This window comes from Salvelinus fontinalis, unplaced genomic scaffold, assembly GCF_029448725.1.
Source record: "Salvelinus fontinalis isolate EN_2023a unplaced genomic scaffold, ASM2944872v1 scaffold_0010, whole genome shotgun sequence".
Lineage (NCBI taxonomy): Eukaryota > Metazoa > Chordata > Actinopteri > Salmoniformes > Salmonidae > Salvelinus > Salvelinus fontinalis.
The window spans coordinates 457,613-481,859 of record NW_026600219.1 but is presented as its reverse complement, the minus strand read 5'-3'; the positions used below and the strand labels follow the sequence as shown (position 1 = coordinate 481,859).

At 43.8% G+C, this 24,247-nt stretch overlaps 2 protein-coding genes across 5 annotated transcripts in view; one reads left to right on the top strand and one right to left on the bottom strand.

Annotated features, from left to right (window-relative positions):
• The window catches only part of LOC129842062 (general transcription factor IIE subunit 2-like), a 30,433-nt gene extending 28,291 nt beyond the window's left edge, over positions 1–2,142 (bottom strand). The window contains exons 1-2 of the mRNA XM_055910452.1: positions 1,956–2,142; positions 1,207–1,364 (exon numbers count right to left, since the gene is read on the bottom strand). Coding sequence (XP_055766427.1) covers positions 1,207–1,363 — 157 coding nt within the window. The 5' untranslated portion in view covers position 1,364; positions 1,956–2,142. The remainder of the gene's footprint in view (positions 1–1,206; positions 1,365–1,955) is intronic.
• Positions 2,143–4,507: 2,365 nt separating this feature from the next.
• LOC129842061 (heparan-alpha-glucosaminide N-acetyltransferase-like) lies at positions 4,508–23,972 on the top strand. Of its 4 annotated transcripts, none has more exons than XM_055910450.1 (17): positions 4,508–4,701; positions 6,031–6,146; positions 6,269–6,405; positions 7,690–7,808; positions 8,174–8,243; positions 8,404–8,473; positions 9,476–9,656; positions 9,806–9,836; positions 10,011–10,171; positions 10,376–10,491; positions 11,915–12,036; positions 12,352–12,478; positions 12,574–12,660; positions 13,019–13,096; positions 13,883–13,953; positions 18,226–18,338; positions 18,549–23,972. In XM_055910450.1, exons 2-17 carry the CDS (start codon positions 6,066–6,068, stop codon positions 18,728–18,730), a joined length of 1,746 nt encoding a protein of 581 aa, XP_055766425.1. In that variant the 5' UTR covers positions 4,508–4,701; positions 6,031–6,065; the 3' UTR covers positions 18,731–23,972. The 4 variants fall into 4 exon arrangements, with proteins under 4 accessions (XP_055766425.1, XP_055766426.1, XP_055766422.1 ...); XM_055910451.1 differs by lacking the exon at positions 4,508–4,701 and adding an exon at positions 4,906–5,102 and having other exon boundaries at positions 18,179–18,338; positions 18,549–18,638; XM_055910447.1 differs by lacking the exon at positions 4,508–4,701 and adding an exon at positions 4,907–5,102.
• The last annotated feature ends 275 nt before the right edge of the window (positions 23,973–24,247 follow it).

Here is a 24,247-nt window from a genome sequence, read left to right as displayed (position 1 = left end):
ACCACAAATACGAGTTAAGCTCACTTTTAAAGTTAATATTCTGTTTTCACTGGACAGTTACTTTAAAGATGTCCACAAAAGATCCAGCTACCACAGAAGAAGTCCCACGTTTTAATGTAATTTACAGATTGTTTTTATTCAATGCCCTAATGCTTTGACTGCCTTTGTAGTGAAGTCCTCATCCATTTGACTAAAAAACTGTTCACAACTTGCTGTGTAGTAATGATGTAATCAACATGTTGCCTGTGATAATGTCACCACTCACCAACATATTTTAAACCACAGCCAAGTGGCCATGATACTACTCTCTCTTGAAGGGGGGGGGGGGGGGGCACCTGTACACACACCAATGTAAATAAAGTAATCTACTTGCATTGAGCACAAGGTATTATTTCACTTGCCTAAAATGATGATGATGATGATGATGATGACGAATAAACAATTATCACGTAAGAAAAACAAACTGTCTGGTCTCATTTCAAAAGTACTAATGTTGAAATGAAGCTTGTTAAAGTGTACAACGAGTGTTTGTGGTCAACGAAGAAAAACAAAATAAGCCATTTAAACATGTTTGTAGAAAATAACACTTTCATTGTGGAATGTAGAAGCAAGCAGGTACCCAGGCTACCGATGTGACACACAACCAGCAGTATAATAGATTTCAAGACTGTATTAATTGGGGCACACCATAGCAAAAATGTTTTACAACGGAAAACGAAAACAAGCGTTTCTTATTTGACAGGTAAGTTTAGGTAATCCCTCCCCATTTCAGTCAGATTTGTTCCATCTGGGGCCTAATGAACATGACCCAAATATAAAGGTATGTACTCACTAGTAGGAACCAAATGGAAGTACAAATGCTGAAATGGGGGAGGAAGGGACACACCTACATTTGTCCAATAAGAAGTGCTTGTTTTCATTTTTCTGTTGCAAAACCTTTTACTACAGTTTATACTAATGAATACACCCCAGGTTGTAGAGCCCTTCTGGGGTGTATTCATTCTTGCAGCGGAAACCGTTTACCATTTAAGAACAAAATGGAAGCAAACCGGGCAAACGAAACAGGGAGGGACCTACCTTAATTTGTCTAATTTAAACTATATTTTTTTTGCTAAATGTTTTCTATTTGGAGTAAATGGAAACTTTTTGCAACAGACTCAATGTTTCGCAACAGGATCGGCGTAATGAATACACCCCTGGTCTTACCTGCGCCATGTTTGGACCCGGAGGCCTCTTTGTCAGCTTTGGACTTCTTCTTCTTGGAACCGCCCGACTCGGAGGCTGCAGGTCTCTTCTCGACCGTGGGCTGAGAGAGAGCCCTCTTCTTAAAGAGCTCCCGCTCTCTCAACAAGGCTGGGTCCATCCTGATACACCACAACAGTACAACGTTAGACGCTAGCTACAGAAAGACAAAAATATACCTGAAGGCAACACACTGTCAGGGTTGGGTCCATCCTCTAAGTCAACATATAGCGGCATTGTTAGCTCCTCAAAGACTAAATCCAGCTGAAGTCAACACAAACAAATAAAGTTAGTAAACAAACATAGTTGTTACACTTCTCAGTAGATATATGGGCTGAACAACGAGCAAACTATTATTTATTTTAGTCAATGGTTCAGACCTAGTTTGGGTGTTCACATACCATACAGCTTTTTATGATGTTCACACATTTCACATAACGTTAGTTAGCTAGGTTTACGTGGCTAATAAATGGTATCGCACTTGTCAAGTTGCTACTCTGATACCTAGCTAGTAAGTTGTCTGACACTTCTGCCAGTACATCTAAGTGACATCACATCTTATGAGTGACAAAAAATACAACTGAAAGATGTATTTTAGCTTCCTAGTTGCTATATAAAAAAAAACTAGTAAGCTAGCTAGCTAGCTAGTCAGACAGCTTTTTGGGTTTGCTAGCATTTCAGCTAATTTAGCTAGCTTGATTTTTTCTGGTTACCTTTTTTTCTTCAAATGTCTAATCCCCTCTTTTGGATGAACAAATATTTAAACATTTACTAGAAACACACGTGTATTAACCGTTCTGTTGGAAAACTTATGCGATAGCTATTTGGGGCTTTTGTTTCTTTAATATCAAGCGAGCTTCTTGTCATCGTGCATTCTCCGACTTCCGCTCTTAGTTCGATTGATCGGTTGTCGACAGCTAATCCTTGATTGTGTAGGTGCGTTCCATCCGGACTAGCAGAGTTACGAAAAGCAAGATTGCCATGTCAGCCGGTTTCCAGAAATGTTGCTACTTTGAATACGATGTCGCGGGTGGAAATGTATTGGTCGCGGGTTTTTGGGCTACTTCCATTTTACACATCCGCCGCAATAGCATTTCTCTTGGGGGAAAAAAAAAAGATAGATTTATTTCACTGTGACCTGCCGCGGCTGACTATCAGGCAGTGAGGCAGGCTGTTGCTGAGTGAGTGGTGGGAAGGTCCGTGTGTGTGTGTGTGTGTGTATATGTGTGTGTAGAGAGCACTGCAGCTGGCAGCTGAGTCACGTGAGTGAATGAGCCATAGCAGCATGCGCGCACGTTGTAATAACTTCACACATATTTCTAACCATTTTTTAATAAAACATATCAAAGTATGTGCTATAACTGATGCGTATCAAGAAATAACAGCTACAAACCACAAAAAAACGTCTTTAGGCGCACTAGCACTAAAGCGCATTAGTTATATTTGGTCAGAGGTGGTTTAAACTGCATTCTCATGTTGACTTTACTTTTAAGGAAAACTGTATCAGGCAAAGGGTTTTACACATACTCAGTTATTCGGTCTGGAGCGCTGCACAAGTGGAACATTTTTAAATGGAAGTTATGTTACGCCCTCTGTGCTTTTGTTTTATGGGAAAAAGGTCCACAATGAAACTGACATTAAATGTAGAGAATGTAACATTTGCATACGTTGTCATCAAGTAGCCTATTCATATATATGCCATTGTAGGCTACTGTAAATATTGTAGCGACCCGCACAGACTACTGTGTGTTATGTGTTAGGCTAGTAGATGGTTGTGTTGTACCTACCAGTACCCAGTGTTCGCGGGGTCCGACATGTCAATCAACCTGCTATCTGCCAATCACGGGAATGCCTGGAATGTTCTGATGCCGGGCATCCTGGCGGTTGGCGGAGTGGCGTGGAGGGGGGTTGGCCAGGGGGACGGAGCATTGGAAGTTAAGACCAGGTTTTGCCTTTGTTCTCTCTCTTACGTCTGGGCTTCACAAGAGAAGGTCACGATTGGCTTGTGGGCTATCTTTCATTTATTTGGCGTGGGCTACGGCCAAACAGTAGCCTGTGTAAAGTTGGTTTAATAAACCGTCCATTCGTAAACTCAATCCTCTGTCTGGACAGTTGTTCTTTTATGATCTAGTCAGGTCATTACAATATGTTGAAATGGGGACATTTGTGCCCCATAGTTTAGCCAACCTGGAGCTGGCAAACCCGATTTAAAAATAATAGCTTATGACGTCAGTGTATTGTTGTTGTAGCCTTGTGTTACTATGCAATTATTAACGGCCATTTTAAAGTCTGTCAATTTGAACTAACCGTGCTGCTAAATAGTTCAGTTTACATCTTGCCTTCATTTTGCCTGGGCTACTATCTGAAATGAGATGTAGGCCTATCAGGCGCTATAGTCTACCTGCGTCTAGCTAAGCAAACCATGGCAAAGTTGCATTAGCCTACAATCCATAAACCCAGATTTTAGTCCGGAACATATACCTATTGAAAAGAAAAGTCAATCTTACAAAATATACCATTTATAAAAGTTTGTATTCTTCACATCTGGCACATATTGCCTACTAACGCACAATTGCCAGAAGATAGACAAAAACATTTTTAAAGTTCGTCCAAGTGTTTCTTGTTCAGAGATTTCTAGTTCCTCTGTCCAATTTTCATCACTCAAACTCTCCCGTCGGATTGATCTGTAGTTATGCACATGCGCAAAAGGGATTTATTTACAATCGTGGCAGTCAAACGAGTTTAATGGACATCCATTGATGGAAAATGATCTGGCGAGTTTAATAAAAGCAAATCTTATTTTCTCTTGCTACATATTCAAATTCCTTTATTATGTCACATTTGCTGGTAATAATTATTATTTAGATCAAAAACTGAATTTTGCTTCTTATTTCGTCATTACAAGCTACCATTATGGGAAAATGGTTTATTGGATAAATATGGCAACTCCTCTCTTGCTCAGATACAATTTGTATTTTTACTTAATTATCCATACTGGCTAATGATTATAATGACGATTCTGATCCAACCATTAATTCATACGTTGTTGTGCCCCTGGCCTGAGAGGATGGAAGTTCAATATGTAGATAGATGTAGAAGGGTATTGGTAACTAGCTAACGTTGCCAATGGACTGGATGGAAGTTATGCTACTTCCCGGCTCGAACCAGGGACTCTCTGCACACATCGACAACAGCCACCCTCGAAGCATCGTTACCCATCGCTCCACAAAAGCCGCGGCCTTTGCAGAGCAAGGGGAACAATTACTTCAAGGTCTCAGAGCTAGTGACGTCACCGATTGAAACGCTATTAGCGCGCACCACCGCTAACTAGCTAGCCATTTCAGATCGGTTACACTAGGACAACAAAAAAATAAAAGCAGGTACTGTATGACAGAGGGATAGACCATTTCATCAACATGAAAGAGAGGAGGATGACATTTGCTTTTCTCTACAAGTAGGGTGAGTCAACATGAGTTTCAACTTGCACGAACACACACACACACACAAAGCAGAACCATAGACATGGCTTCCCCAGTGATTTTACACACACACACACCGCTACTGGAAATCGCACAGATTCGCACTCATCACGAGTTGATTCACGTGCAGCACCGTTGTGTAATCGTACTTTGACCCTCCTCGCTCTCACTAGCATGTAAAAAAAACAAAAACAAGGTGGGATCGGAAGTGTTATGGAAAAAGGCAAAATAAAGACAAAACGCAAAGGCGATATTCGGTCGGTGGGGACTGGGAGGGAAGGGAGAAAAACATCAACATGGTACAGGCAGAAAAGCATTACAAGGTGTTTTTCCTAGCAGTGATTGCTTTGCTGGTTGCCATTTGCGTGGCAGAAGTCCCCTGTAAGTAAAATTATGAATAGTTAATTAAATCCATCTGTGCTGGTTTAAAAAAAAAACTCACAGGACTAACGTTAGTTAAACGTTCGCTAGCGAGTTAAACAATATGAAAACTCAACTCTTTGTCTGAAACTTTATGCCACAAATGATTGAAATTACTAAATTTGGTGGTTTCATTTCCTCGTTTGGTAGTAAGAAGCGACATACGTGGTAGTGACAACGGTAGCTAGCTAGCCACGTAATGTGTGCTGTGCTGTAGCTAATGCTAACTTGGGAATCTCCTATCAACTACAATAGTGTGTGGTTAACGTTACCTAGGCCATTGTCAACCACCGAAAAAACGCTGGTTTAGCTAACCGCACAATATCACAGCAACGTTTAAACTTCCCGGCTCCTCGAGGCTATTTATTTTTTTCACTTCGAGGAGAAGCGGATTAATAAATCACATGATATCGGGAGTGTGATAGCCATAGCGTCATGCCTCCCTCCCTCTATTGTGATTCAGTAACTAGCAGCAGTCTGAAGGCGAGGGCTGTTGACTTGCGGCTAGTCTTGGCTAGCTAGCTACCGATCACACATTGGTTAGAGGCTGACTTCGTGGTAAGTACTGTGCATGCCAAATGAGGACAATAACGTTTGAAGGATAGTCTATACAGCAGGAGTTTTTTTATTCGAGGTTGACGGTTGTCAACGAGGAGAGTAGTAGTCACTAAGCAGCTACTGCAGTGTAGGCCTACACTGATGGACCATTGTACACGTTCTATCTAGACTAGACGTGTGTGTGTCTCGGCTTAAATATAAGCCTCTATTTACGCCACTGTTCATCAAAGACTGTGTGTAACTATTCTTATCAGATCTGCGTTTCACTCGCTTTCTCCCTGTGTGGGTGTGTGTCAATCTCTCTTTCTCTTTCTGTGTGTGTGTTCCCCAGTATGCCACCCTCGGCATAAGGCTGCAGTAGTAAAGATGGACGAGGCCTCTCTCACTGTCAACAATGAGCTGGATGCTGAGATGGTCGTGAGCTGGCTATCAGACCACTGCTATCAGGTAAGACTGACCTTTACTGCTGTATCTCACACACACACACACACACACACACACACACACACACACACACACACACACACACACACACACACTGTTGTCGTCATATTTCCCCTGTGCTCCAGTGTGTGTACCAGCCCCTGGGTGTGGTGCCAGCAGGCCCTGGACCAGGCATACCCAGCTCAGTGGACTTCACCGTGGGCACACAGCATGGCATCACCCTGCAGTTCAACAGCAGCCTCGTCAGCCTGGAACTCTGCAAGTAAGTACACACACACACACACACACACACACCACCATCAGCCTGGAACTCTGCACGTAAGTAAGGAACCACCTATCAACATTATCACTACTAACCAACCCTGGCCCTATGTCAAGCCCTATTCTCTATACAGTGAACTACTAGTGACCAGAGCCCTATTCCCTATATAGTGAACTACTAGTGACCAGAGCCCTATTCCCTATATAGTGAACTACTAGTGACCAGGGCCCTATTCCCTATATATTGAACTACTAGTGACCAGAGCCCTATTCCCTTTATAGTGAACTACTAGTGACCAGAGCCCTATTCCCTATATAGTGAACTACTAGTGACCAGAGCCCTATTCCCTATATAGTGAACTACTAGTGACCAGAGCCCTATTCCCTATATAGTGAACTACTAGTGACCAGAGCCCTATTCCCTATACAGTGAACTACTAGTGACCAGAGCCCTATTCCCTATACAGTGAACTACTAGTGACCAGAGCCCTATTCCCTATATAGTGAACTACTAGTGACCAGAGCCCTATTCCCTATATAGTGAACTACTAGTGACCAGAGCCCTATTCCCTATATAGTGAACTACTAGTGACCAGAGCCCTATTCCCTATATAGTGAACTACTAGTGACCAGAGCCCTATTCCCTATATAGTGAACTACTAGTGACCAGAGCCCTATTCCCTATATAGTGAACTACTAGTGACCAGAGCCCTATTCCCTATATAGTGAACTACTAGTGACCAGAGCCCTATTCCCTATATAGTGAACTACTAGTGACCAGAGCCCTATTCCCTATATAGTGAACTACTAGTGACCAGAGCCCTATTCCCTATATAGTGAACTACTAGTGACCAGAGCCCTATTCCCTATATAGTGAACTACTAGTGACCAGAGCCCTATTCCCTATATAGTGAACTACTAGTGACCAGAGCCCTATTCCCTATATAGTGAACTACTAGTGACCAGAGCCCTATTCCCTATATAGTGAACTACTAGTGACCAGAGCCCTATTCCCTATACAGTGAACTACTAGTGACCAGAGCCCTATTCCCTATATAGTCAACTACTAGTGACCAGGGCTTTACTAAAGTAGTGCACTATATAGGGAGAAAGATACCGTTTGGGACATACACCTTTATTATAGATCTGAAAGTATTGGACCTCACTGTCTACAGTTGGATCTTGGACTGTAGGGTATAATTCAATGAGATATAATATCTAGCAAATGCATTGTATTTCTACAGGAAGTACACTCACTGGTAGTCGTTTCCTGTCTCCTCCCCAGGGTTCATTTCCACTTCTGGGAGCATGGTAACTACTCTCTGTGGGTCAAGAACCTGAATGACTCATCAGTGGTCAACTGTTCCATGATCACTGACACAGAACCGGTCAACAGCTACCTGCGTGAGGACACGCACACTCTCTCCCACACACACACATACACACTCACACACACATTCTCTCACACACACACACACACACTCACACACACACTCACACTCTCACACACACTCACACACACACACTCACACTCACACACATACACTCACACACTCTCTCTCTCTCTCCCTCTCACACACATACACTCACACTCTCTCACACACACTCTCTCTCACACACACACACACACACACACACACACACACACACACACACACACACACACACACACACACACACACACACACACACACACACACACACATATATATATGTTAGAGCTGTGAACCCAACATTTTGAACAATGAAATGTCTTTCTGTCCTTAAAGCCATCATGGTGGCCTTTCTGTTGTTCACGGGACTGGCTCTACTGTCTGCTGTTGGAGGCACAGTCATGGGGTAGGTTTGGATTATTTTACATAACATCAACACACGTTTCCATTTACTATGTTTGTTACCGTATGTCATCCCATTGTCTTGAGCCTGCCATTTGCATTTTTGTGGGGAGAGATGATCAGAGGCTTCTCCTAATCGATTGGTTATGTCTTGTATGGTACAGGCTGGGCGTGGTGAAGAATCTGATGTTCCGATTGGGCAACTCCATGGAAACTGAGAGGCTTATCAACTCAGTGAGTCTCTGTAGTGTCATCCAGACTTAGTTCTAGAACTGGGGCCGCTACAGTTGATCGGGGGGGGGGGTTGCTACAGTTGATCGGGGGGGGGGCTACAGTTGATCGGGGGGGGTCGCGACAGTTGATCGGGGGGGGGTGGTCGCTACAGCTGATCCGGGGGGGGGGGTCGCTGCAGTTGATCGGGGGGGGGGGGGGGGGGGGGTCGCTACAGTTGATCCGGGGGGGGGGGGGGTCGCTACAGTTGATCGGGGGGGGGGGGGGTCGCTACAGTTGATCGGGGGGGGGGGGTCACCACAGTTGACCGGGGGGGTGTCGCCACAGTTGAGGGGTGTTATATTTTCTTCTGTTGGGTTCAGAGTTTTTTTATTTTATTTATTTTACCGTTATTTTACCAGGTAAGTTGACTGAGAACACGTTCTCATTTGCAGCAACGACCTGGGGAATAGTTACAGGGGAGAGGAGGGGGATGAATGAGCCAATTGTAAACTGGGGATTATTAGGTGACCATGATGGTTTGAGGGCCAGATTGGGAATTTAGCCAGGACACCGGGGTTAACACCCCTACTCTTACGATAAGTGCCATGGGATCTTTAATGACCTCAGAGAGTCAGGACACCCGTTTAACGTCCCATCCGAAAGACGGCACCCTACACAGGACAGTGTCCCCAATCACTGCCCTGGGGCATTGGGATATTGTTTTAGACCAGAGGAAAGAGTGCCTCCTACTGGCCCTCCAACACCACTTCCAGCAGCATCTGGTGTCCCATCCAGGGACTGACCAGGACCAACCCTGCTTAGCTTCAGAAGCAAGCCAGCAGTGGTATGCAGGGTGGTATGCTGCTGGCGATGTTATATGTTCTTCTCAACGTGGCTGAACTATGCTCCTAAAGCATTGTTCAATACCCTTGGTCCTGGAGAGATAATACTATACAGGGTATGCAGGCTTTTGTTCCAGCCCAGCACTAACACCTTTTGACTTCCTCTCCTCTTTTCTCCTAGGAGCTGGGGTTTCCAGGCAGGACGGTGGAGACGGCCACAGACACCATACTCCCCACCGCCGCCACCCCCAGCCGGAGGCTCCGATCCCTGGACACTTTCAGAGGGTTGTCCCTGGTCATCATGGTTTTTGTGAACTACGGAGGAGGGAGGTACTGGTTCTTCAGACACGAGAGCTGGAACGGTGAGTCCACCGTTCAGAATAGGAAAATATTACGTACACACTTCTAGTGGTTTTTTATCAGGTTCTGGAGATCCAACAATATGTTCAGGAAAAATGAGACTGAAGTTAGATGACTGCATTGTTACCATGACGATATCCTCTCTTCACAGGACTCACAGTTGCTGATTTGGTCTTCCCCTGGTAATATCAGTTTATATATTTAGTATTTAAGGACAAAATATATTGGCTTTTTATTGAAGAAATTTAACTTTGCTCCATAGGAGGAAACTGTGTGCCTCTAGTGAAGTCTCTGTCTCTCTCTGTGTCTCTCTGTCTCTCTCTCTCTGTCTCTCTCTCTCTCTGTCTCTCTCTCAGGTTTGTGTTCATCATGGGCACGTCTATATCCCTGTCTGTCAGCTCAGCCCTGCGTTGTGGTTTGTCACGTTTCTCTCTCTTCACCAAGGCAGTCTGGAGGAGTGTTCAGCTCTTCCTCATAGGACTCCTCATCATCAACCCCAACTACTGCCAGGGACCACGTCAGTACACACAGACGCGCACAGACGCACACACAGACGCGCACACACACACACGTACAGACACACACACATGTACACACACACACACACACACGTACGTACAGACACACACACACACGTGCTCACTCCTTTACAATGTTTCACTCTTATAATTTGTGTGTGTGTCTGTACGTGTGTGTGTGTGTGTGTGTGTGTGTACTACAGTATCATGGGACTCCCTGCGTATCCCTGGCGTGCTTCAGCGTCTGGCCTTCTCCTATCTGGTGGTGACCTCTCTGGACCTCTGTGTGGCCTGGAACAGCCTGGACAACCTTCCTGTGGTCAGAATACATCTCATTATACTGATAGAACTACATGTAGAATGAACAGGACCGCTGTAAATAAACTGTTATTATACTGTTATAACACAAGTAATCATGTAATAACCATGTCTGGATCTGTGTGTGGTGAGAAACCACCTGGACAACCTACCCGTGGTCAGAACAGCCTTATAACCAGGTCTCCGTGGTCAGACCAGCCTTATAACCACGCCCCCGTGGTCAGACCAGCCTTATAACCACGTCCCCGTGGTCAGACCAGCCTTATAACCACGCCCCCGTGGTCAGACCAGCCTTATAACCACGCCCCCGTGGTCAGACCAGCCTTATAACCACGCCCCCGTGGTCAGACCAGCCTTATAACCACGCCCCCGTGGTCAGACCAGCCTTATAACCACGCCCCCGTGGTCAGACCAGCCTTATAACCACGCCCCCGTGGTCAGACCAGCCTTATAACCACGCCCCCGTGGTCAGACCAGCCTTATAACCACGCCCCCGTGGTCAGACCAGCCTTATAACCACACCCCCGTGGTCAGACTAGCCTTATAACCACGCCCCCGTGGTCAGACCAGCCTTATAACCATGTTATTACACTTCTAATCTAATATATGTCACAATGTCATGTCAAAATGTATCTCCAAATATATACTGTAACGCTCACATTGAGTACAGACGGTTACAGTCAGATCAGTATAATAGTTAGTTTAAAACGTTTACATGCTTAGCAAGAAGAATGATTTCCCTAATAATCCTGTTTACATGGACACATATAAAATCAGGCTACCTGATGGGACTTTGATAAATGCAGAAAATCACCAATAAAAATGAACATTCTACCACAGCGACCATGTTATTGTTTTTGTGAATTGTATTTGATTCTCAGTTTGGACACAAACTTTATATGTGAGAACTATTTCTAAGATGCATATTTTAAGTAGTTCTGAACTCTCTCGCGCGTAACGGGGAGGTTCGCTCGGATGATGCTGGCACATGCTCAGATCAAATACACCTCTGGAATGCAGATTTAATCTGTCTGTCACATGTCCTAATCGTTTTAAAGATCAGAAAACCAGACGGAGGTTTACTTCGATTATGACCTTTTTTTACGCTGATTTAAGATGAGCAGAGTAAGATGTTTTACATGACTATTACATAATCAACCCTGCTGCCATTATCAGTTTAATATCTAATTATTAGTGTGCATGTAACCGTACTCATTGTCACATAACCATCTTCTGACACTCAACATCAGCTAACTGTGACATGGACCGTTCTAGATGTACGGAAGAGATTTGTTTTCAGACAGAATTCACCCCATTTCCATTTCACTTGGTGTTAATGTTGAGCTGTCTGCTGGTCGGTGTTGTTTCCATAGTGACCAAAATGGTTGTTTTGTTTTGGTGTTATTTTTTTATTTTTTACCCAGGATGCTTGGTGGTACTCTGCTCGTGAGTTCCTGCTCTACTGGCCAGCCTGGCTGTGTGTGGTCGTCTTGGAAACCGTGTGGCTCTGTCTCACCTTCCTGCTCCCTGTTCCTGACTGCCCAAGGTGAGTTACGGGGGAAGACTATGGCCGTGAACACATTGAGACAACACTGTTTCAATGGATCCGTCACAGGATGAATGACAACGGAGATGATTCCCCCGCCACCCCTCCCCCACACCAAAAAATGGTCTGACTTTTTACATATGCAACTCATCTGACAATAGTTGACTTGAGTTGTACTTTTGACGGACAAAAAACAGTTCATATATGATTTAATCCATGTCCATGAGTCTGAGGGTGGCCGGAGGTGACAGGAAGCAGGAGATAACTAACACCTGACTCAAATCATCCACTAACCATCATCTTCTCTCTCCTCAGTGGTTATTTGGGCCCAGGTGGTATTGGGGACATGGGCCAGTACCCAAACTGCACTGGGGGAGCAGCTGGATATGTAGACCGCTGGTTACTGGGAGAGAACCACATCTACCAAACACCTTCCTCACGGGTGAGTTAAACGCCGACTTCTTTCAGGCAACAAAGAGAAAAATACTTTCTGCAGGTGTGTTTTTTGGTTCATAACGTGGCGTGTTCGTTCTTCAGGTGATCTACAAGTCTCACATGCCCTTTGATCCAGAGGGAGTCCTTGGCAGCATCAACTCTGTCTTCATGGCTTTCCTGGGACTACAGGTTACTGGAATTATCATTCACTATCTCGCTCTGTCGCTGTCTCTCTTGTCTCTTTCTTACGGTCTCTGTTTCTCTCTCTGTGTCTCGGTCTCTCTGTGTCTGTCTGTCTCTGTTTCTCTCTCTGTCTCGGTCTGTTTGTCTCTCTCAACACTCCTTCTCTGCATCCAAACTAATCTGTGTTTCTCTCACATATTCCTTCTCTTTCCAGTTGTTCTGTTTCTACACTACTAGAGCGATGTGTGTAATTTGCAGACGTGGAGTTACATGTTTCTGCTCATCCTAACTGAATGGATCAGTCTAATGTAATAAATGGGATTAACTTTGAGGGTCCGTTTTTGTCCCTGATATCTGTATCCAGGCAGGAAAGATCCTCCTCCACTACAAGGATCAGCATTCCAGTATAATGGCCCGGTTCCTCATATGGAGCCTGGTTCTGGTGAGACGATCACATTGCTGTTTGTCATTACTGTATTAGCTTTTGGTATATAGCCTTGGTCTGTCGCGTAGGCCTTGGTCTGTCGCGTAGGCCTTGGTCTGTCGCGTAGGCCTTGGTCTGTCGCGTAAGCCTTGGTCTGTCGCGTAAGCCTTGGTCTGTCGCGTAAGCCTTGGTCTGTCGCGTAAGCCTTGGTCTGTCGCGTAAGCCTTGGTCTGTCGCGTAAGCCTTGGTCTGTCGCGTAAGCCTTGGTCTGTCGCGTAAGCCTTGGTCTGTCGCGTAGGCCTTGGTCTGTCGCGTAAGCCTTGGTCTGTCGCGTAAGCCTTGGTTACAAGGCTGGTCTGACCACGGGGACGCGGTCACAAGGCTGGTCAGACCACGGGGACGCGGTCACAAGCCTTGGTCTGTTACGCAGCCTTGGTCTGTCACGCAGCCTTGGTCTGTCACGCAGCCTTGGTCTGTCACGCAGCCTTGGTCTGTCACGCAGCCTTGGTCTGTCACGCAGCCTTGGTCTATCGGGCAGCGTTGGTCTGTCACGCAGCCTTGGTCTGTCACGCAGCCTTGGTCTATCGGGCAGCGTTGGTCTGTCACGCAGCCTTGGTCTGTCACGCAGCCTTGGTATGCAGCCGTGGTCTATCACGCAGCCTTGGTCTGTACCATATTTTATCAGACTGAACCTCCATAGGTCTTCATATGACAACACAGAGACATAGCAGCATAGTATTTCTGCGTTCACCGTGCCTGTATTTTCCTTGTTAGCGTGACGTATCTAAATGTTTATCTTTCCAGGGAATCATATCAGCCACTCTGACCAAATGTTCACTGAATGAAGGCTTCATCCCCGTCAACAAGAATCTATGGTAAGGAGACCAGACCACTTCATAATGCAGTTTAACACTCTCAGGGCCAGTTTCCTGGACACTGATTTAAATCTAGTCCTGGACTAAAGAGCACTTTGAATGGAGACTTTTCATTGAGCGTGTTTCTTAGTCCAGGACTAGTTTTAGGCTAATCTGTGTGCGGGAAACTGGCCCTTGATATTTCCTAGTAGGGCCGGGACAAAACTCGTTAGTGTCACAAAGAACACAAAGCTGATTTACCTTCTTTAGGAAAACAGCCCTGATGTTGGAAACATCATTATGATGGAAAACAGCCCTGATGTTGGAAACATCATTATGATGGAAAACAGCCCTGATGTTGGAAACATCATTATGATGGAAACAAACATCATTATGATGGAAAACAGCCCTGATGTTGGAAACAAACATCATTATGATGGAAAACAGCCCTGATGTTGGAAACATCATTATGATGGAAAACAGCCCTGATGTTGGAAACATCATTATGATGGAAAACAGCCCTGATGTTGGAAACAAACATCATTATGATGGAAAACAGCCCTGATGTTGGAAACAAACATCATTATGATGGAAAACGGCCCTGATGTTGGAAACATCATTATGTTGGGAAACGGCCCTGATGTTGGAAACATCATTATGTTGGGAAACGGCCCTGATGTTGGAAACATCATTATGTTGGGAAACGGCCCTGATGTTGGAAACATCATAATGTTGGGAAACGGCCCTGATGTTGGAAACATCATTATGTTGGGAAACGGCCCTGATGTTGGAAACATCATTATGTTGGGAAACGGCCCTGATGTTGGAAACATCATTATGTTGGGAAACGGCCCTGATGTTGGAAACATCATTATGTTGGGAAACGGCCCTGATGTTGGAAACATCATTATGTTGGGAAACGGCCCTGATGTTGGAAACGGCCCTGATGTTGGAAACATCATTATGTTGGGAAACGGCCCTGATGTTGGAAACATCATTATGTTGGGAAACGGCCCTGATGTTGGAAACATCATTATGTTGGGAAACGGCCCTGATGTTGGAAACATCATTATGTTGGGAAACGGCCCTGATGTTGGAAACATCATTATGTTGGGAAACGGCCCTGATGTTGGAAACATCATTATGTTGGGAAACGGCCCTGATGTTGGAAACGGCCCTGATGTTGGAAACATCATTATGTTGGGAAACGGCCCTGATGTTGGAAACGGCCCTGATGTTGGAAACGGCCCTGATGTTGGAAACAAACATCATTATGTTGGAAAACGGCCCTGATGTTGGAAACAAACATCATTATGTTGGAAAACGGCCCTGATGTTGGAAACAAACATCATTATGTTGGAAAACGGCCCTGATGTTGGAAACAAACATCATTATGTTGGAAAACGGCCCTGATGTTGGAAACAAACATCATTATGATGGAAAACGGCCCTGATGTTGGAAACAAACATCATTATGATGGAAAACGGCCCTGATGTTGGAAACAAACATCATTATGATGGAAAACGGCCCTGATGTTGGAAACAAACATCATTATGTTGGAAAACGGCCCTGATGTTGGAAACAAACATCATTATGTTGGAAAACGGCCCTGATGTTGGAAACAAACATCATTATGATGGAAAACGGCCCTGATGTGGGAAACAAACATCATCATGATGGAAAACGGCCCTGATGTTGGAAACAAACATCATTATGTTGGAAAACAGCCCTGATGTTGGAAACAAACATCATTATGTTGGAAAACAGCCCTGATGTTGGAAACAAACATCATTATGTTAGAAAACAGCCCTGATGTTGGAAACAAACATCATCATGATGGAAACAAACATCATCATGATGGAAACAAACATCATTATGTTGGAAAACGGCCCTGATGTTGGAAACAAACATCATTATGTTGGAAACAAACATCATTATGTTGGAAACAAACATCATTATGTTGGAAAACAGCCCTGATGTTGGAAACAAACATCATGTTGGAAAACAGCCCTGATGTTGGAAACAAACATCATTATGATGGAAAACGGCCCTGATGTTGGAAACAAAAATCATTATGATGGAAAACGGCCCTGATGTTGGGAACAAACATTATGTTGGAAACAAACATCATTATGATGGAAACAAACATCATTATGATGGAAAACAGCCCTGATGTTGGGAACAAACATCATTATGATGGAAAACAGCCCTGATGTTGGGAACAAACATTATGTTGGAAACAAACATCATTATGATGGAAAACAGCCCTGATGTTGGGAACAAACATTATGTTGGAAACAAACATCATTATGATGGAAAACAGCCCTGATGTTGGAAACAAACATCATTATGATGGAAAACAGCCCTGATGTTGGAAACAAACATCATTATGATGGAAGACAGCCCTGATGTTGGAAACAAACATAATGTCTGTCATCCAGAGTCACATGTGTTTATTTTCCATATTTTACACCCAGCAGGTTTTTAAAGCACCAAACAGTTTTGCTTCGTGTTTTATTTTGTTGCCATGGAATAAGTGTAGCGATACTGGAATCATCAGTGCCCTAGTTCATAGTGTAGTGTGGAATCATCAGTGCCCTAGTTCATAGTGTAGTGTGGAATCATCAGTGCCCTAGTTCATAGTGTGGAATCATCAGTGCCCTAGTTCGTAGTGTGGAATCATCAGTGCCCTAGTTCATAGTGTAGTGTGGAATCATCAGTGCCCTAGTTCGTAGTGTGGAATAATCAGTGCCCTAGTTAATAGTGTAGTGTGGAATCATCAGTGCCCTAGTTCATAGTGTAGTGTGGAATCATCAGTGCCCTAGTTCATAGTGTAGTGTGGAATCATCAGTGCCCTAGTTCATAGTGTAGTGTGGAATAATCAGTGCCCTAGTTCATAGTGTAGTGTGGAATAATCAGTGCCCTAGTTCGTAGTGTGGAATCATCAGTGCCCTAGTAATAGTGTAGTGTGGAATCATCAGTGCCCTAGTTCATAGTGTAGTGTGGAATAATCAGTGCCCTAGTTCATAGTGTAGTGTGGAATCATCAGTGCCCTAGTTCATAGTGTAGTGTGGAATCATCAGTGCCCTAGTTCGTAGTGTGGAATCATCAGTGCCCTAGTTCATAGTGTAGTGTGGAATCATCAGTGCCCTAGTTCATAGTGTAGTGTGGAATCATCAGTGCCCTAGTTCATAGTGTAGTGTGGAATCATCAGTGCCCTAGTTCATAGTGTGGAATCATCAGTGCCCTAGTTCGTAGTGTGGAATCATCAGTGCCCTAGTTCGTAGTGTGGAATCATCAGTGCCCTAGTTCGTAGTGTAGTGTGGAATCATCAGTGCCCTAGTTCATAGTGTAGTGTGGAATCATCAGTGCCCTAGTTCATAGTGTAGTGTGGAATCATCAGTGCCCTAGTTCATAGTGTAGTGTGGAATCATCAGTGCCCTAGTTCATAGTGTAGTGTGGAATCATCAGTGCCCTAGTTCATAGTGTAGTGTGGAATAATCAGTGCCCTAGTTCATAGTGTAGTGTGGAATCATCAGTGCCCTAGTTCATAGTGTAGTGTGGAATCATCAGTGCCCTAGTTCATAGTGTAGTGTGGAATCATCAGTGCCCTAGTTCATAGTGTAGTGTGGAATCATCAGTGCCCTAGTTCATAGTGTAGTGTGGAATCATCAGTGCCCTAGTTCATAGTGTGGAATCATCAGTGCCCTAGTTCATAGTGTAGTGTGGAATCATCAGTGCCCTAGTTCATAGTGTGGAATCATCAGTGCCCTAGTTCATAGTGTAGAACCATCAGTGCCCTAGTTCGTAGTGTAGTGTGGAATAATCAGTGCCCTAGTTCATAGTGTAGTGTGGAATCATCAGTGCCCTAGTTCATAGTGTAGTGTGGAATCATCAGTGCCCTAGTTCATAGTGTAGTGTGGAATCATCAGTGCCCTAGTTCGTAGTGTGGAATCATCAATGCCCTAGTTCGTAGTGTAGTGTGGAATAATCAGTGCCCTAGTTCATAGTGTAGTGTGGAATCATCAGTGCCCTAGTTCATAGTGTGGAATCATTAGTGCCCTAGTTCATAGTGTGGAATCATCAGTGCCCTAGTTCATAGTGTAGTGTGGAATCATCAGTGCCCTAGTTCGTAGTGTAGTGTGGAATCATCAGTGCCCTAGTTCGTAGTGTAGTGTGGAATCATCAGTGCCCTAGTTCATAGTGTAGTGTGGAATCATCAACCTCTGAGTTGTCTGTCTGTCAGGTCTCTCTCCTACGTCACCACCCTGGCGTGTTTTGTCTGTCTGTCAGGTCTCTCTCCTACGTCACCACCCTGGCGTGTTTTGCCTTGCTGCTTCTGGTGTCGATCTACTACACAGTAGATGTGAAGAGGTGGTGGTCTGGGGCGCCCTTCTACTACCCTGGTGAGAACCCGTTCTATGTCAGCAGCTCTGCTTTCTACATTTTTTATATATAGAAATGTAACGCATAGATCTGACAACGATCCCTATTCTGCATGACAGGAGAATCACGTCTGTTCAAAACTATATACATTTCTATCTGAATGTTACGCAACTCCTGAACAAATCCCTCTGACCCCCTGTGCTCTATCCTGACCTTTGACCCTTTTCCAGGTATGAACTCCATCCTGGTGTACGTGGGCCACGAGGTCCTGGAGGACTACTTCCCGTTCCGCTGGCGCATGGCCAACAGCCAATCCCACGCAGAGCACCTGACCCAGAACCTATTGGCCACTTCCTGCTGGGTCCTCATCTCCTTCCTGCTGTACAGGAAGAACGTCTTCTGGAAGATCTAGAGGGCCAGGACGCGTTTCAATAAGTCTTTCTTCAAGTCCTCTACAGATTTAGGGGGAAGGTCTAAGGGGCCGGGCTGTGTCTCATAAGTGTTATCTCAAGTCTTTCTGAAGGATCTACTCTTTTCAATTCCTTGTGTCCTGTAACCAACGATTCACTGGGAGATGTCGAGCTGGGCCGTATCTCAATAGTCTCCTCAATTCCTTGTGTCCTGTAACCAACGATCCACTGGGAGATGTCGAGCCGGGCCGTATCTCAATAGTCTCCTTAATTCCTTGTGTCCTGTAACCAACGATCCACTGGGAGATGTCGAGCTGGGCCGTATCTCAATAGTCTCCTCAATTCCTTGTGTCCTTTAACCAACGATCCACTGGGAGATGTCGAGCCGGGCCGTATCTCAATAGTCTCCTCAATTCCTTGTGTCCTGTAACCAACGATCCACTGGGAGATGTCGAGCTGGGCCGTATCTCAATAGTCTCCTCAATTCCTTGTGTCCTTTAACCAACTATCCACTGGGAGATGTCGAGCTGGGCCGTATCTCAATAGTCTCCTTAATTCCTTGTGTCCTTGAAGATCTTTGGCTGGGTTGCATTTCACTTGCCTTTCATCAATTCCTTGTGTCCTTTCTCCAGCTTCCTTTTTAAAAAGGGATAGCGTAAAGCGTTTCCTCTCCTTGTTTCGTTTCCTCATGTGCTCTCCTTGCTGGACGCTGATGTTTTGAGAAAGGGAACATAATCACTCAGGAAAAGGCTGGTCTGTGATTGTATCCAAGAGACACGGAAACTCAAACCATTTTTCTGCTCATACAAATCAAATGTTATTAGTCACATGTGCCGAATACAACAGTCACCTTTAGAGACTTACCCTTTGGGTCTAGACGGATGGACTGTCTGGCTGCGTACCATTTTTGAGGACGGCTTTTGTGGAACATAGACTTGGATCTCCCCAATCGTGGCATTTGGCTCAACCTTATCGTGAAATGTTTACTGACGAGCCCTGTAACCAACAATACAGTTCAAGAAAATCGAGTTAATGGAAACGATGCTACAGGCTCTGGTCTACGCTACACTTTCACTATGGACACACAGTTCAGAGGTCACTGGGATGTGTGTGGGATCAAACTGGACTTCACAACAAAAGAATGGGAGTGTACAGCCAAACGGGTATGGAATAGTGTACCATTAGATAATACATGTGTTGATTCTCGTTTGTGCATGTACGAGCGCTTGCTTTCTTGGGACTGAAACAACCAATGCCAGACAGTTGAAATAACTTGTACTAATTAATGACATTGTCTTTTTTTTCTCTTTTTTTTGCCAAAGTCATCAAGGAAATGAATGATGGACCAACCGCCAACTAACTGTATGTGTATATTTCATGGGTCGTTCCACAAATTCAGTGCCTTTTTTGAGAAGTGTAACATGGTTAAAAAAAAAAAGGGAAAAAAAGTTTTATTTCACCTCATTTTCATATTCTGTCATAAAGAGCACATATTCTCCCATTTCAAAGTACTACAGTAGGGGCCTGTTCAATGCCCAATAAAGTAACAGGGTTGATGACCTCATCGTAAATCCCATTGTGACGGGAGAAGGAAAGCTTGTGTGCAACAGGGAGTGGAAATTTTAAATGCAGGAATCACCAAAAATGTTTAATTGTTAAAAAAAATGTCTAGCTTTTCTGTCTATGGGTAACAGGGTTGACTTGTAATGCTCGACACGCTCAGTTTTCCACCACAAAACGCCAGAAAATGGCCATAAAGAGTAAAACCAGCTCACCTGCTTTTACATGATTTGACTATTAGATGTTCAATGTCTCTTTTGAAAAAAAAATATTTAAAAATGAATAATTTTGCCCTATTAAAATGAGACTTCAGTTCACGTAACAGGGTTAACTTTAAAATGAGGGACAGGTGATTTAATCCCTAAATAATCTTTAGGAATGACTTTTTGTCAAAGTAACAAAATAACTAGGGCTTTACAACGATGGTGAAAACTTGGGAGATGTTTTTGGGGTTTTAAGTCTGTTAAAATCTTCCTAGAAGTCGATGCTGAGGGTGCAAGGGGGGGGACGTGTCAAAATGCTGAATTATGTCACTTTAACAAGTCTTTATTCATGTAAAAATAAAAATAAATTGGATTGATTGAATTTTCTATGTGGTCTATATTAAAGAGTGCTTCATTTAAAATTACAGGCTTTTTTTCTTTTCCTACTTAAAATATCAAAGGGATGCAAAAGGACCTTATTTTGTGGAATGATCCTCCATATGAACATACAGCGTTGTGCCAAAACACTACAGAAGAAGAAACCACGTTTAAGTCCCAAATAGCACCCTATTCCCTTTTATAGTGCACTAATTTTAACCAGAGCCAAGAAGAAACCACGTTTAAGTCCCAAATAGCACCCTATTCCCTTTTATAGTGCACTAATTTTAACCAGAGCCATATGGGTCCTGGTCAAAAGGAGTGCACCATATTCCCTTTTATAGTGCACTACTTTTAACCAGAGTCATATGGGTCCTGGTCAAAAGGAGTGCACCATATTCCCTTTTATAGTGCACTACTTTTAACCAGAGCCCTATGGGTCCTGGTCAAAAGGAGTGCACTACAAAGGGTACTATTTTAGGATGTAAATTATGACTTTCCTTTAGGTAATTGTACTGTATGACATGTAAATGAGCACAAAGAATGGCAGGACACAACTATTCATGCAACACAATGATGATTTATACCAAATTCAGACAACTGTAAACTTCTGTTACTGTATCATACTCAATGCCCAAGTACTAGTATTTGTGTTTTAATGGTGTGGTTAATGAATTAAACTGTAAAAATGATAATATATCGACCGAAACTCATGCAAATAATGTGATGTGTACTTTTCATCGTTGTGAATAAATTGTATCAATATCTTTTTAAATGCGACCAAAGACGACTAGCAGTGCTATTTGATACACTTACCCAAATAAAAACCTCATTAAATAAATAGGAAAATGTATTCTCTCACTGCTGTTATTCACTCAGGGTAAGACCCACTGGGCATACACTGGTTGAATCAATGTTGTTACCACGTCATTTCAATTAAATTACTTTGATACCAACGCGCAATAGACGTTGAATGGACGTCTGTGCTCAGTGGGGAGCGTCTGCTAAATGACTAAAATGTAAATAAATTTGTGCCAAATGGCAGCCTATTCCTTATTATAGTGCACTACTTTAGACCAGAGCCCTATGGCACCCTATTCCCTTTTTAGTGCACTACTTTAGACCGGCACCCTATTCCCTATATAGTGCAATACTTTCGATCAGAGCCCTATGCCACCCTATTCCCTATATAGTGCACTACTTTCGATCAGAGCCCTATGGCACCCTATTCCCTATATCGTGCCCTACTTTAGACCAGAGCCCTATTGGTCCTGGTCAGAAGGAGCAGGGTACTCTATATAGTGAATAAAGCCCTGTTGGTCCTGGTCAGAAGTAGCAGGGTACTCTATATAGTGAATAAAGCCCTATTGGTCCTGGTCAGAAGTAGCAGGCTACTCTATAGTGAATAAAGCCCTGTTGTTCCTGGTCAGTAGTAGCAGGGTACTCTATATAGTGAATAAAGCCCTGTTGGTCCTGGTCAGAAGTAGCAGGCTACTCTATATAGTGAATAAAGCCCTGTTGGTCCTGGTCAGAAGTAGCAGGCTACACTATATAGTGAATAAAGCCCTGTTGGTCCTGGTCAGAAGTAGCAGGCTACTCTATATAGTGAATAAAGCCCTATTGGTCCTGGTCAGAAGTAGCAGGCTACTCTCTATATAGTGAATATAGCCCTATTGGTCCTGGTCAGAAGTAGCAGGCTACTCTCTATATAGTGAATAAAGCCCTGTTGGTCCTGGGCAGAAGTAGCAGGCTACTCTCTATATAGTGAATAAAGCCCTGTTGGTCCTGGTCAGAAGTAGCAGGCTACTCTCTATATAGTGAATAAAGCCCTGTTGGTCCTGGTCAGAAGTAGCAGGGTACTCTATATAGTGAATAAAGCCCTGTTGGTCCTGGTCAGAAGTAGCAGGCTACACTATATAGTGAATAAAGCCCTGTTGGTCCTGGTCAGAAGGAGCAGGGTACTCTATATAGTGAATAAAGCCCTGTTGGTCCTGATCAGAAGTAGCAGGCTACTCTATATAGTGAATAAAGCCCTGTTGGTCCTGGTCAGAAGTAGCAGGCTACTTTATATAGTGAATAAAGCCCTGTTGGTCCTGGTCAGAAGTAGCAGGCTACTCTCTATATAGTGAATAAAGCCCTGTTGGTCCTGGTCAGAAGTAGCAGGGTACTCTATATAGTGAATAAAGCCCTGTTGGTCCTGGTCAGAAGTAGCAGGCTACACTATATAGTGAATAAAGCCCTGTTGGTCCTGGTCAGAAGGAGCAGGGTACTCTATATAGTGAATAAAGCCCTGTTGGTCCTGATCAGAAGTAGCAGGCTACTCTATATAGTGAATAAAGCCCTGTTGGTCCTGGTCAGAAGTAGCAGGCTACTCTATATAGTGAATAAAGCCCTGTTGGTCCTGGTCAGAAGTAGCAGGCTACTCTATATAGTGAATAAAGCCCTATTGGTCCTGGTCAGAAGTAGCAGGCTACTCTATATAGTAAATAAAGCCCTATTGGTCCTGGTCAGAAGTAGCAGGCTACTCTCTATATAGTGAATAAAGCCCTATTGGTCCTGGTCAGAAGTAGCAGGCTACTCTCTATATAGTGAATAAAGCCCTGTTGGTCCTGGTCAGAAGTAGCAGGGTACACTATATAGTGAATAAAGCCCTGTTGGTCCTGGTCAGAAGTAGCATGCTACTCTATATAGTGAATAAAGCCCTGTTGGTCCTGGTCAGAAGTAGCATGCTACTCTCTATATAGTGAATAAAGCCCTGTTGGTCCTGGTCAGAAGTAGCGGGCTACACTATATAGGGAATTGGGGCGGCAGCGTAGCCTAGTGGTTAGAGCGTTGGACTAATAATCGAAAGTTTGCAAGATCGAATCCCTGAGTTGACATGGTACAAATCTGTCGTTCTGCCCCTGAACAAGGCAGTTAACCCACTGTTCCTAGGCCGTCATTGAAAATAAGAATTTGTTCTTAAAACTGACTTCCCGAGTTAAATAAATAAAAATAGAGTTCAATTTACATCCTGACATTCTTTTGTTGTTGTTTTAGACATTTGAACATTCCATGTGATTCCTTTAAATGATTTTATTTTAATTAAAGGTACTCTCTTACATGTGATCTGTTTGCGTTTAGTCCTTGTGCCGTTTTGTTCTTACTTTACAATGTTGTTTCCATCAACTAGTGATGTTTCGTTGAATCGGGTGTGTTTGTGCTGGGCTGGAACCAAAATGTGCACACCCAGTGGGATTTATTGAGAAGCACTGGGCTTCTATGTTATATGTGTGCCATCTGGTAAACGCAACTATAAAATAATATTAATCCAGTTCGCTTAATTTGAAATGCGGTTTAGTTTTAATAGTGAGTTGTTTTTGTAATCTAGCAAATTGT

Bases quoted from the DNA above. Each gene is read 5' to 3' on its own strand.
- LOC129842061 (XM_055910447.1), top strand. From the start codon at position 5,018: ATGGTACAGGCAGAAAAGCATTACAAGGTGTTTTTCCTAGCAGTGATT. The intron at 9,657-9,805 runs GTGAGTCCACCG...CTCTCTTCACAG, and splicing joins CAGACACGAGAGCTGGAACG to GACTCACAGTTGCTGATTTG. The intron at 10,492-11,914 runs GTCAGAATACAT...TTTTTTACCCAG, and splicing joins GCCTGGACAACCTTCCTGTG to GATGCTTGGTGGTACTCTGC.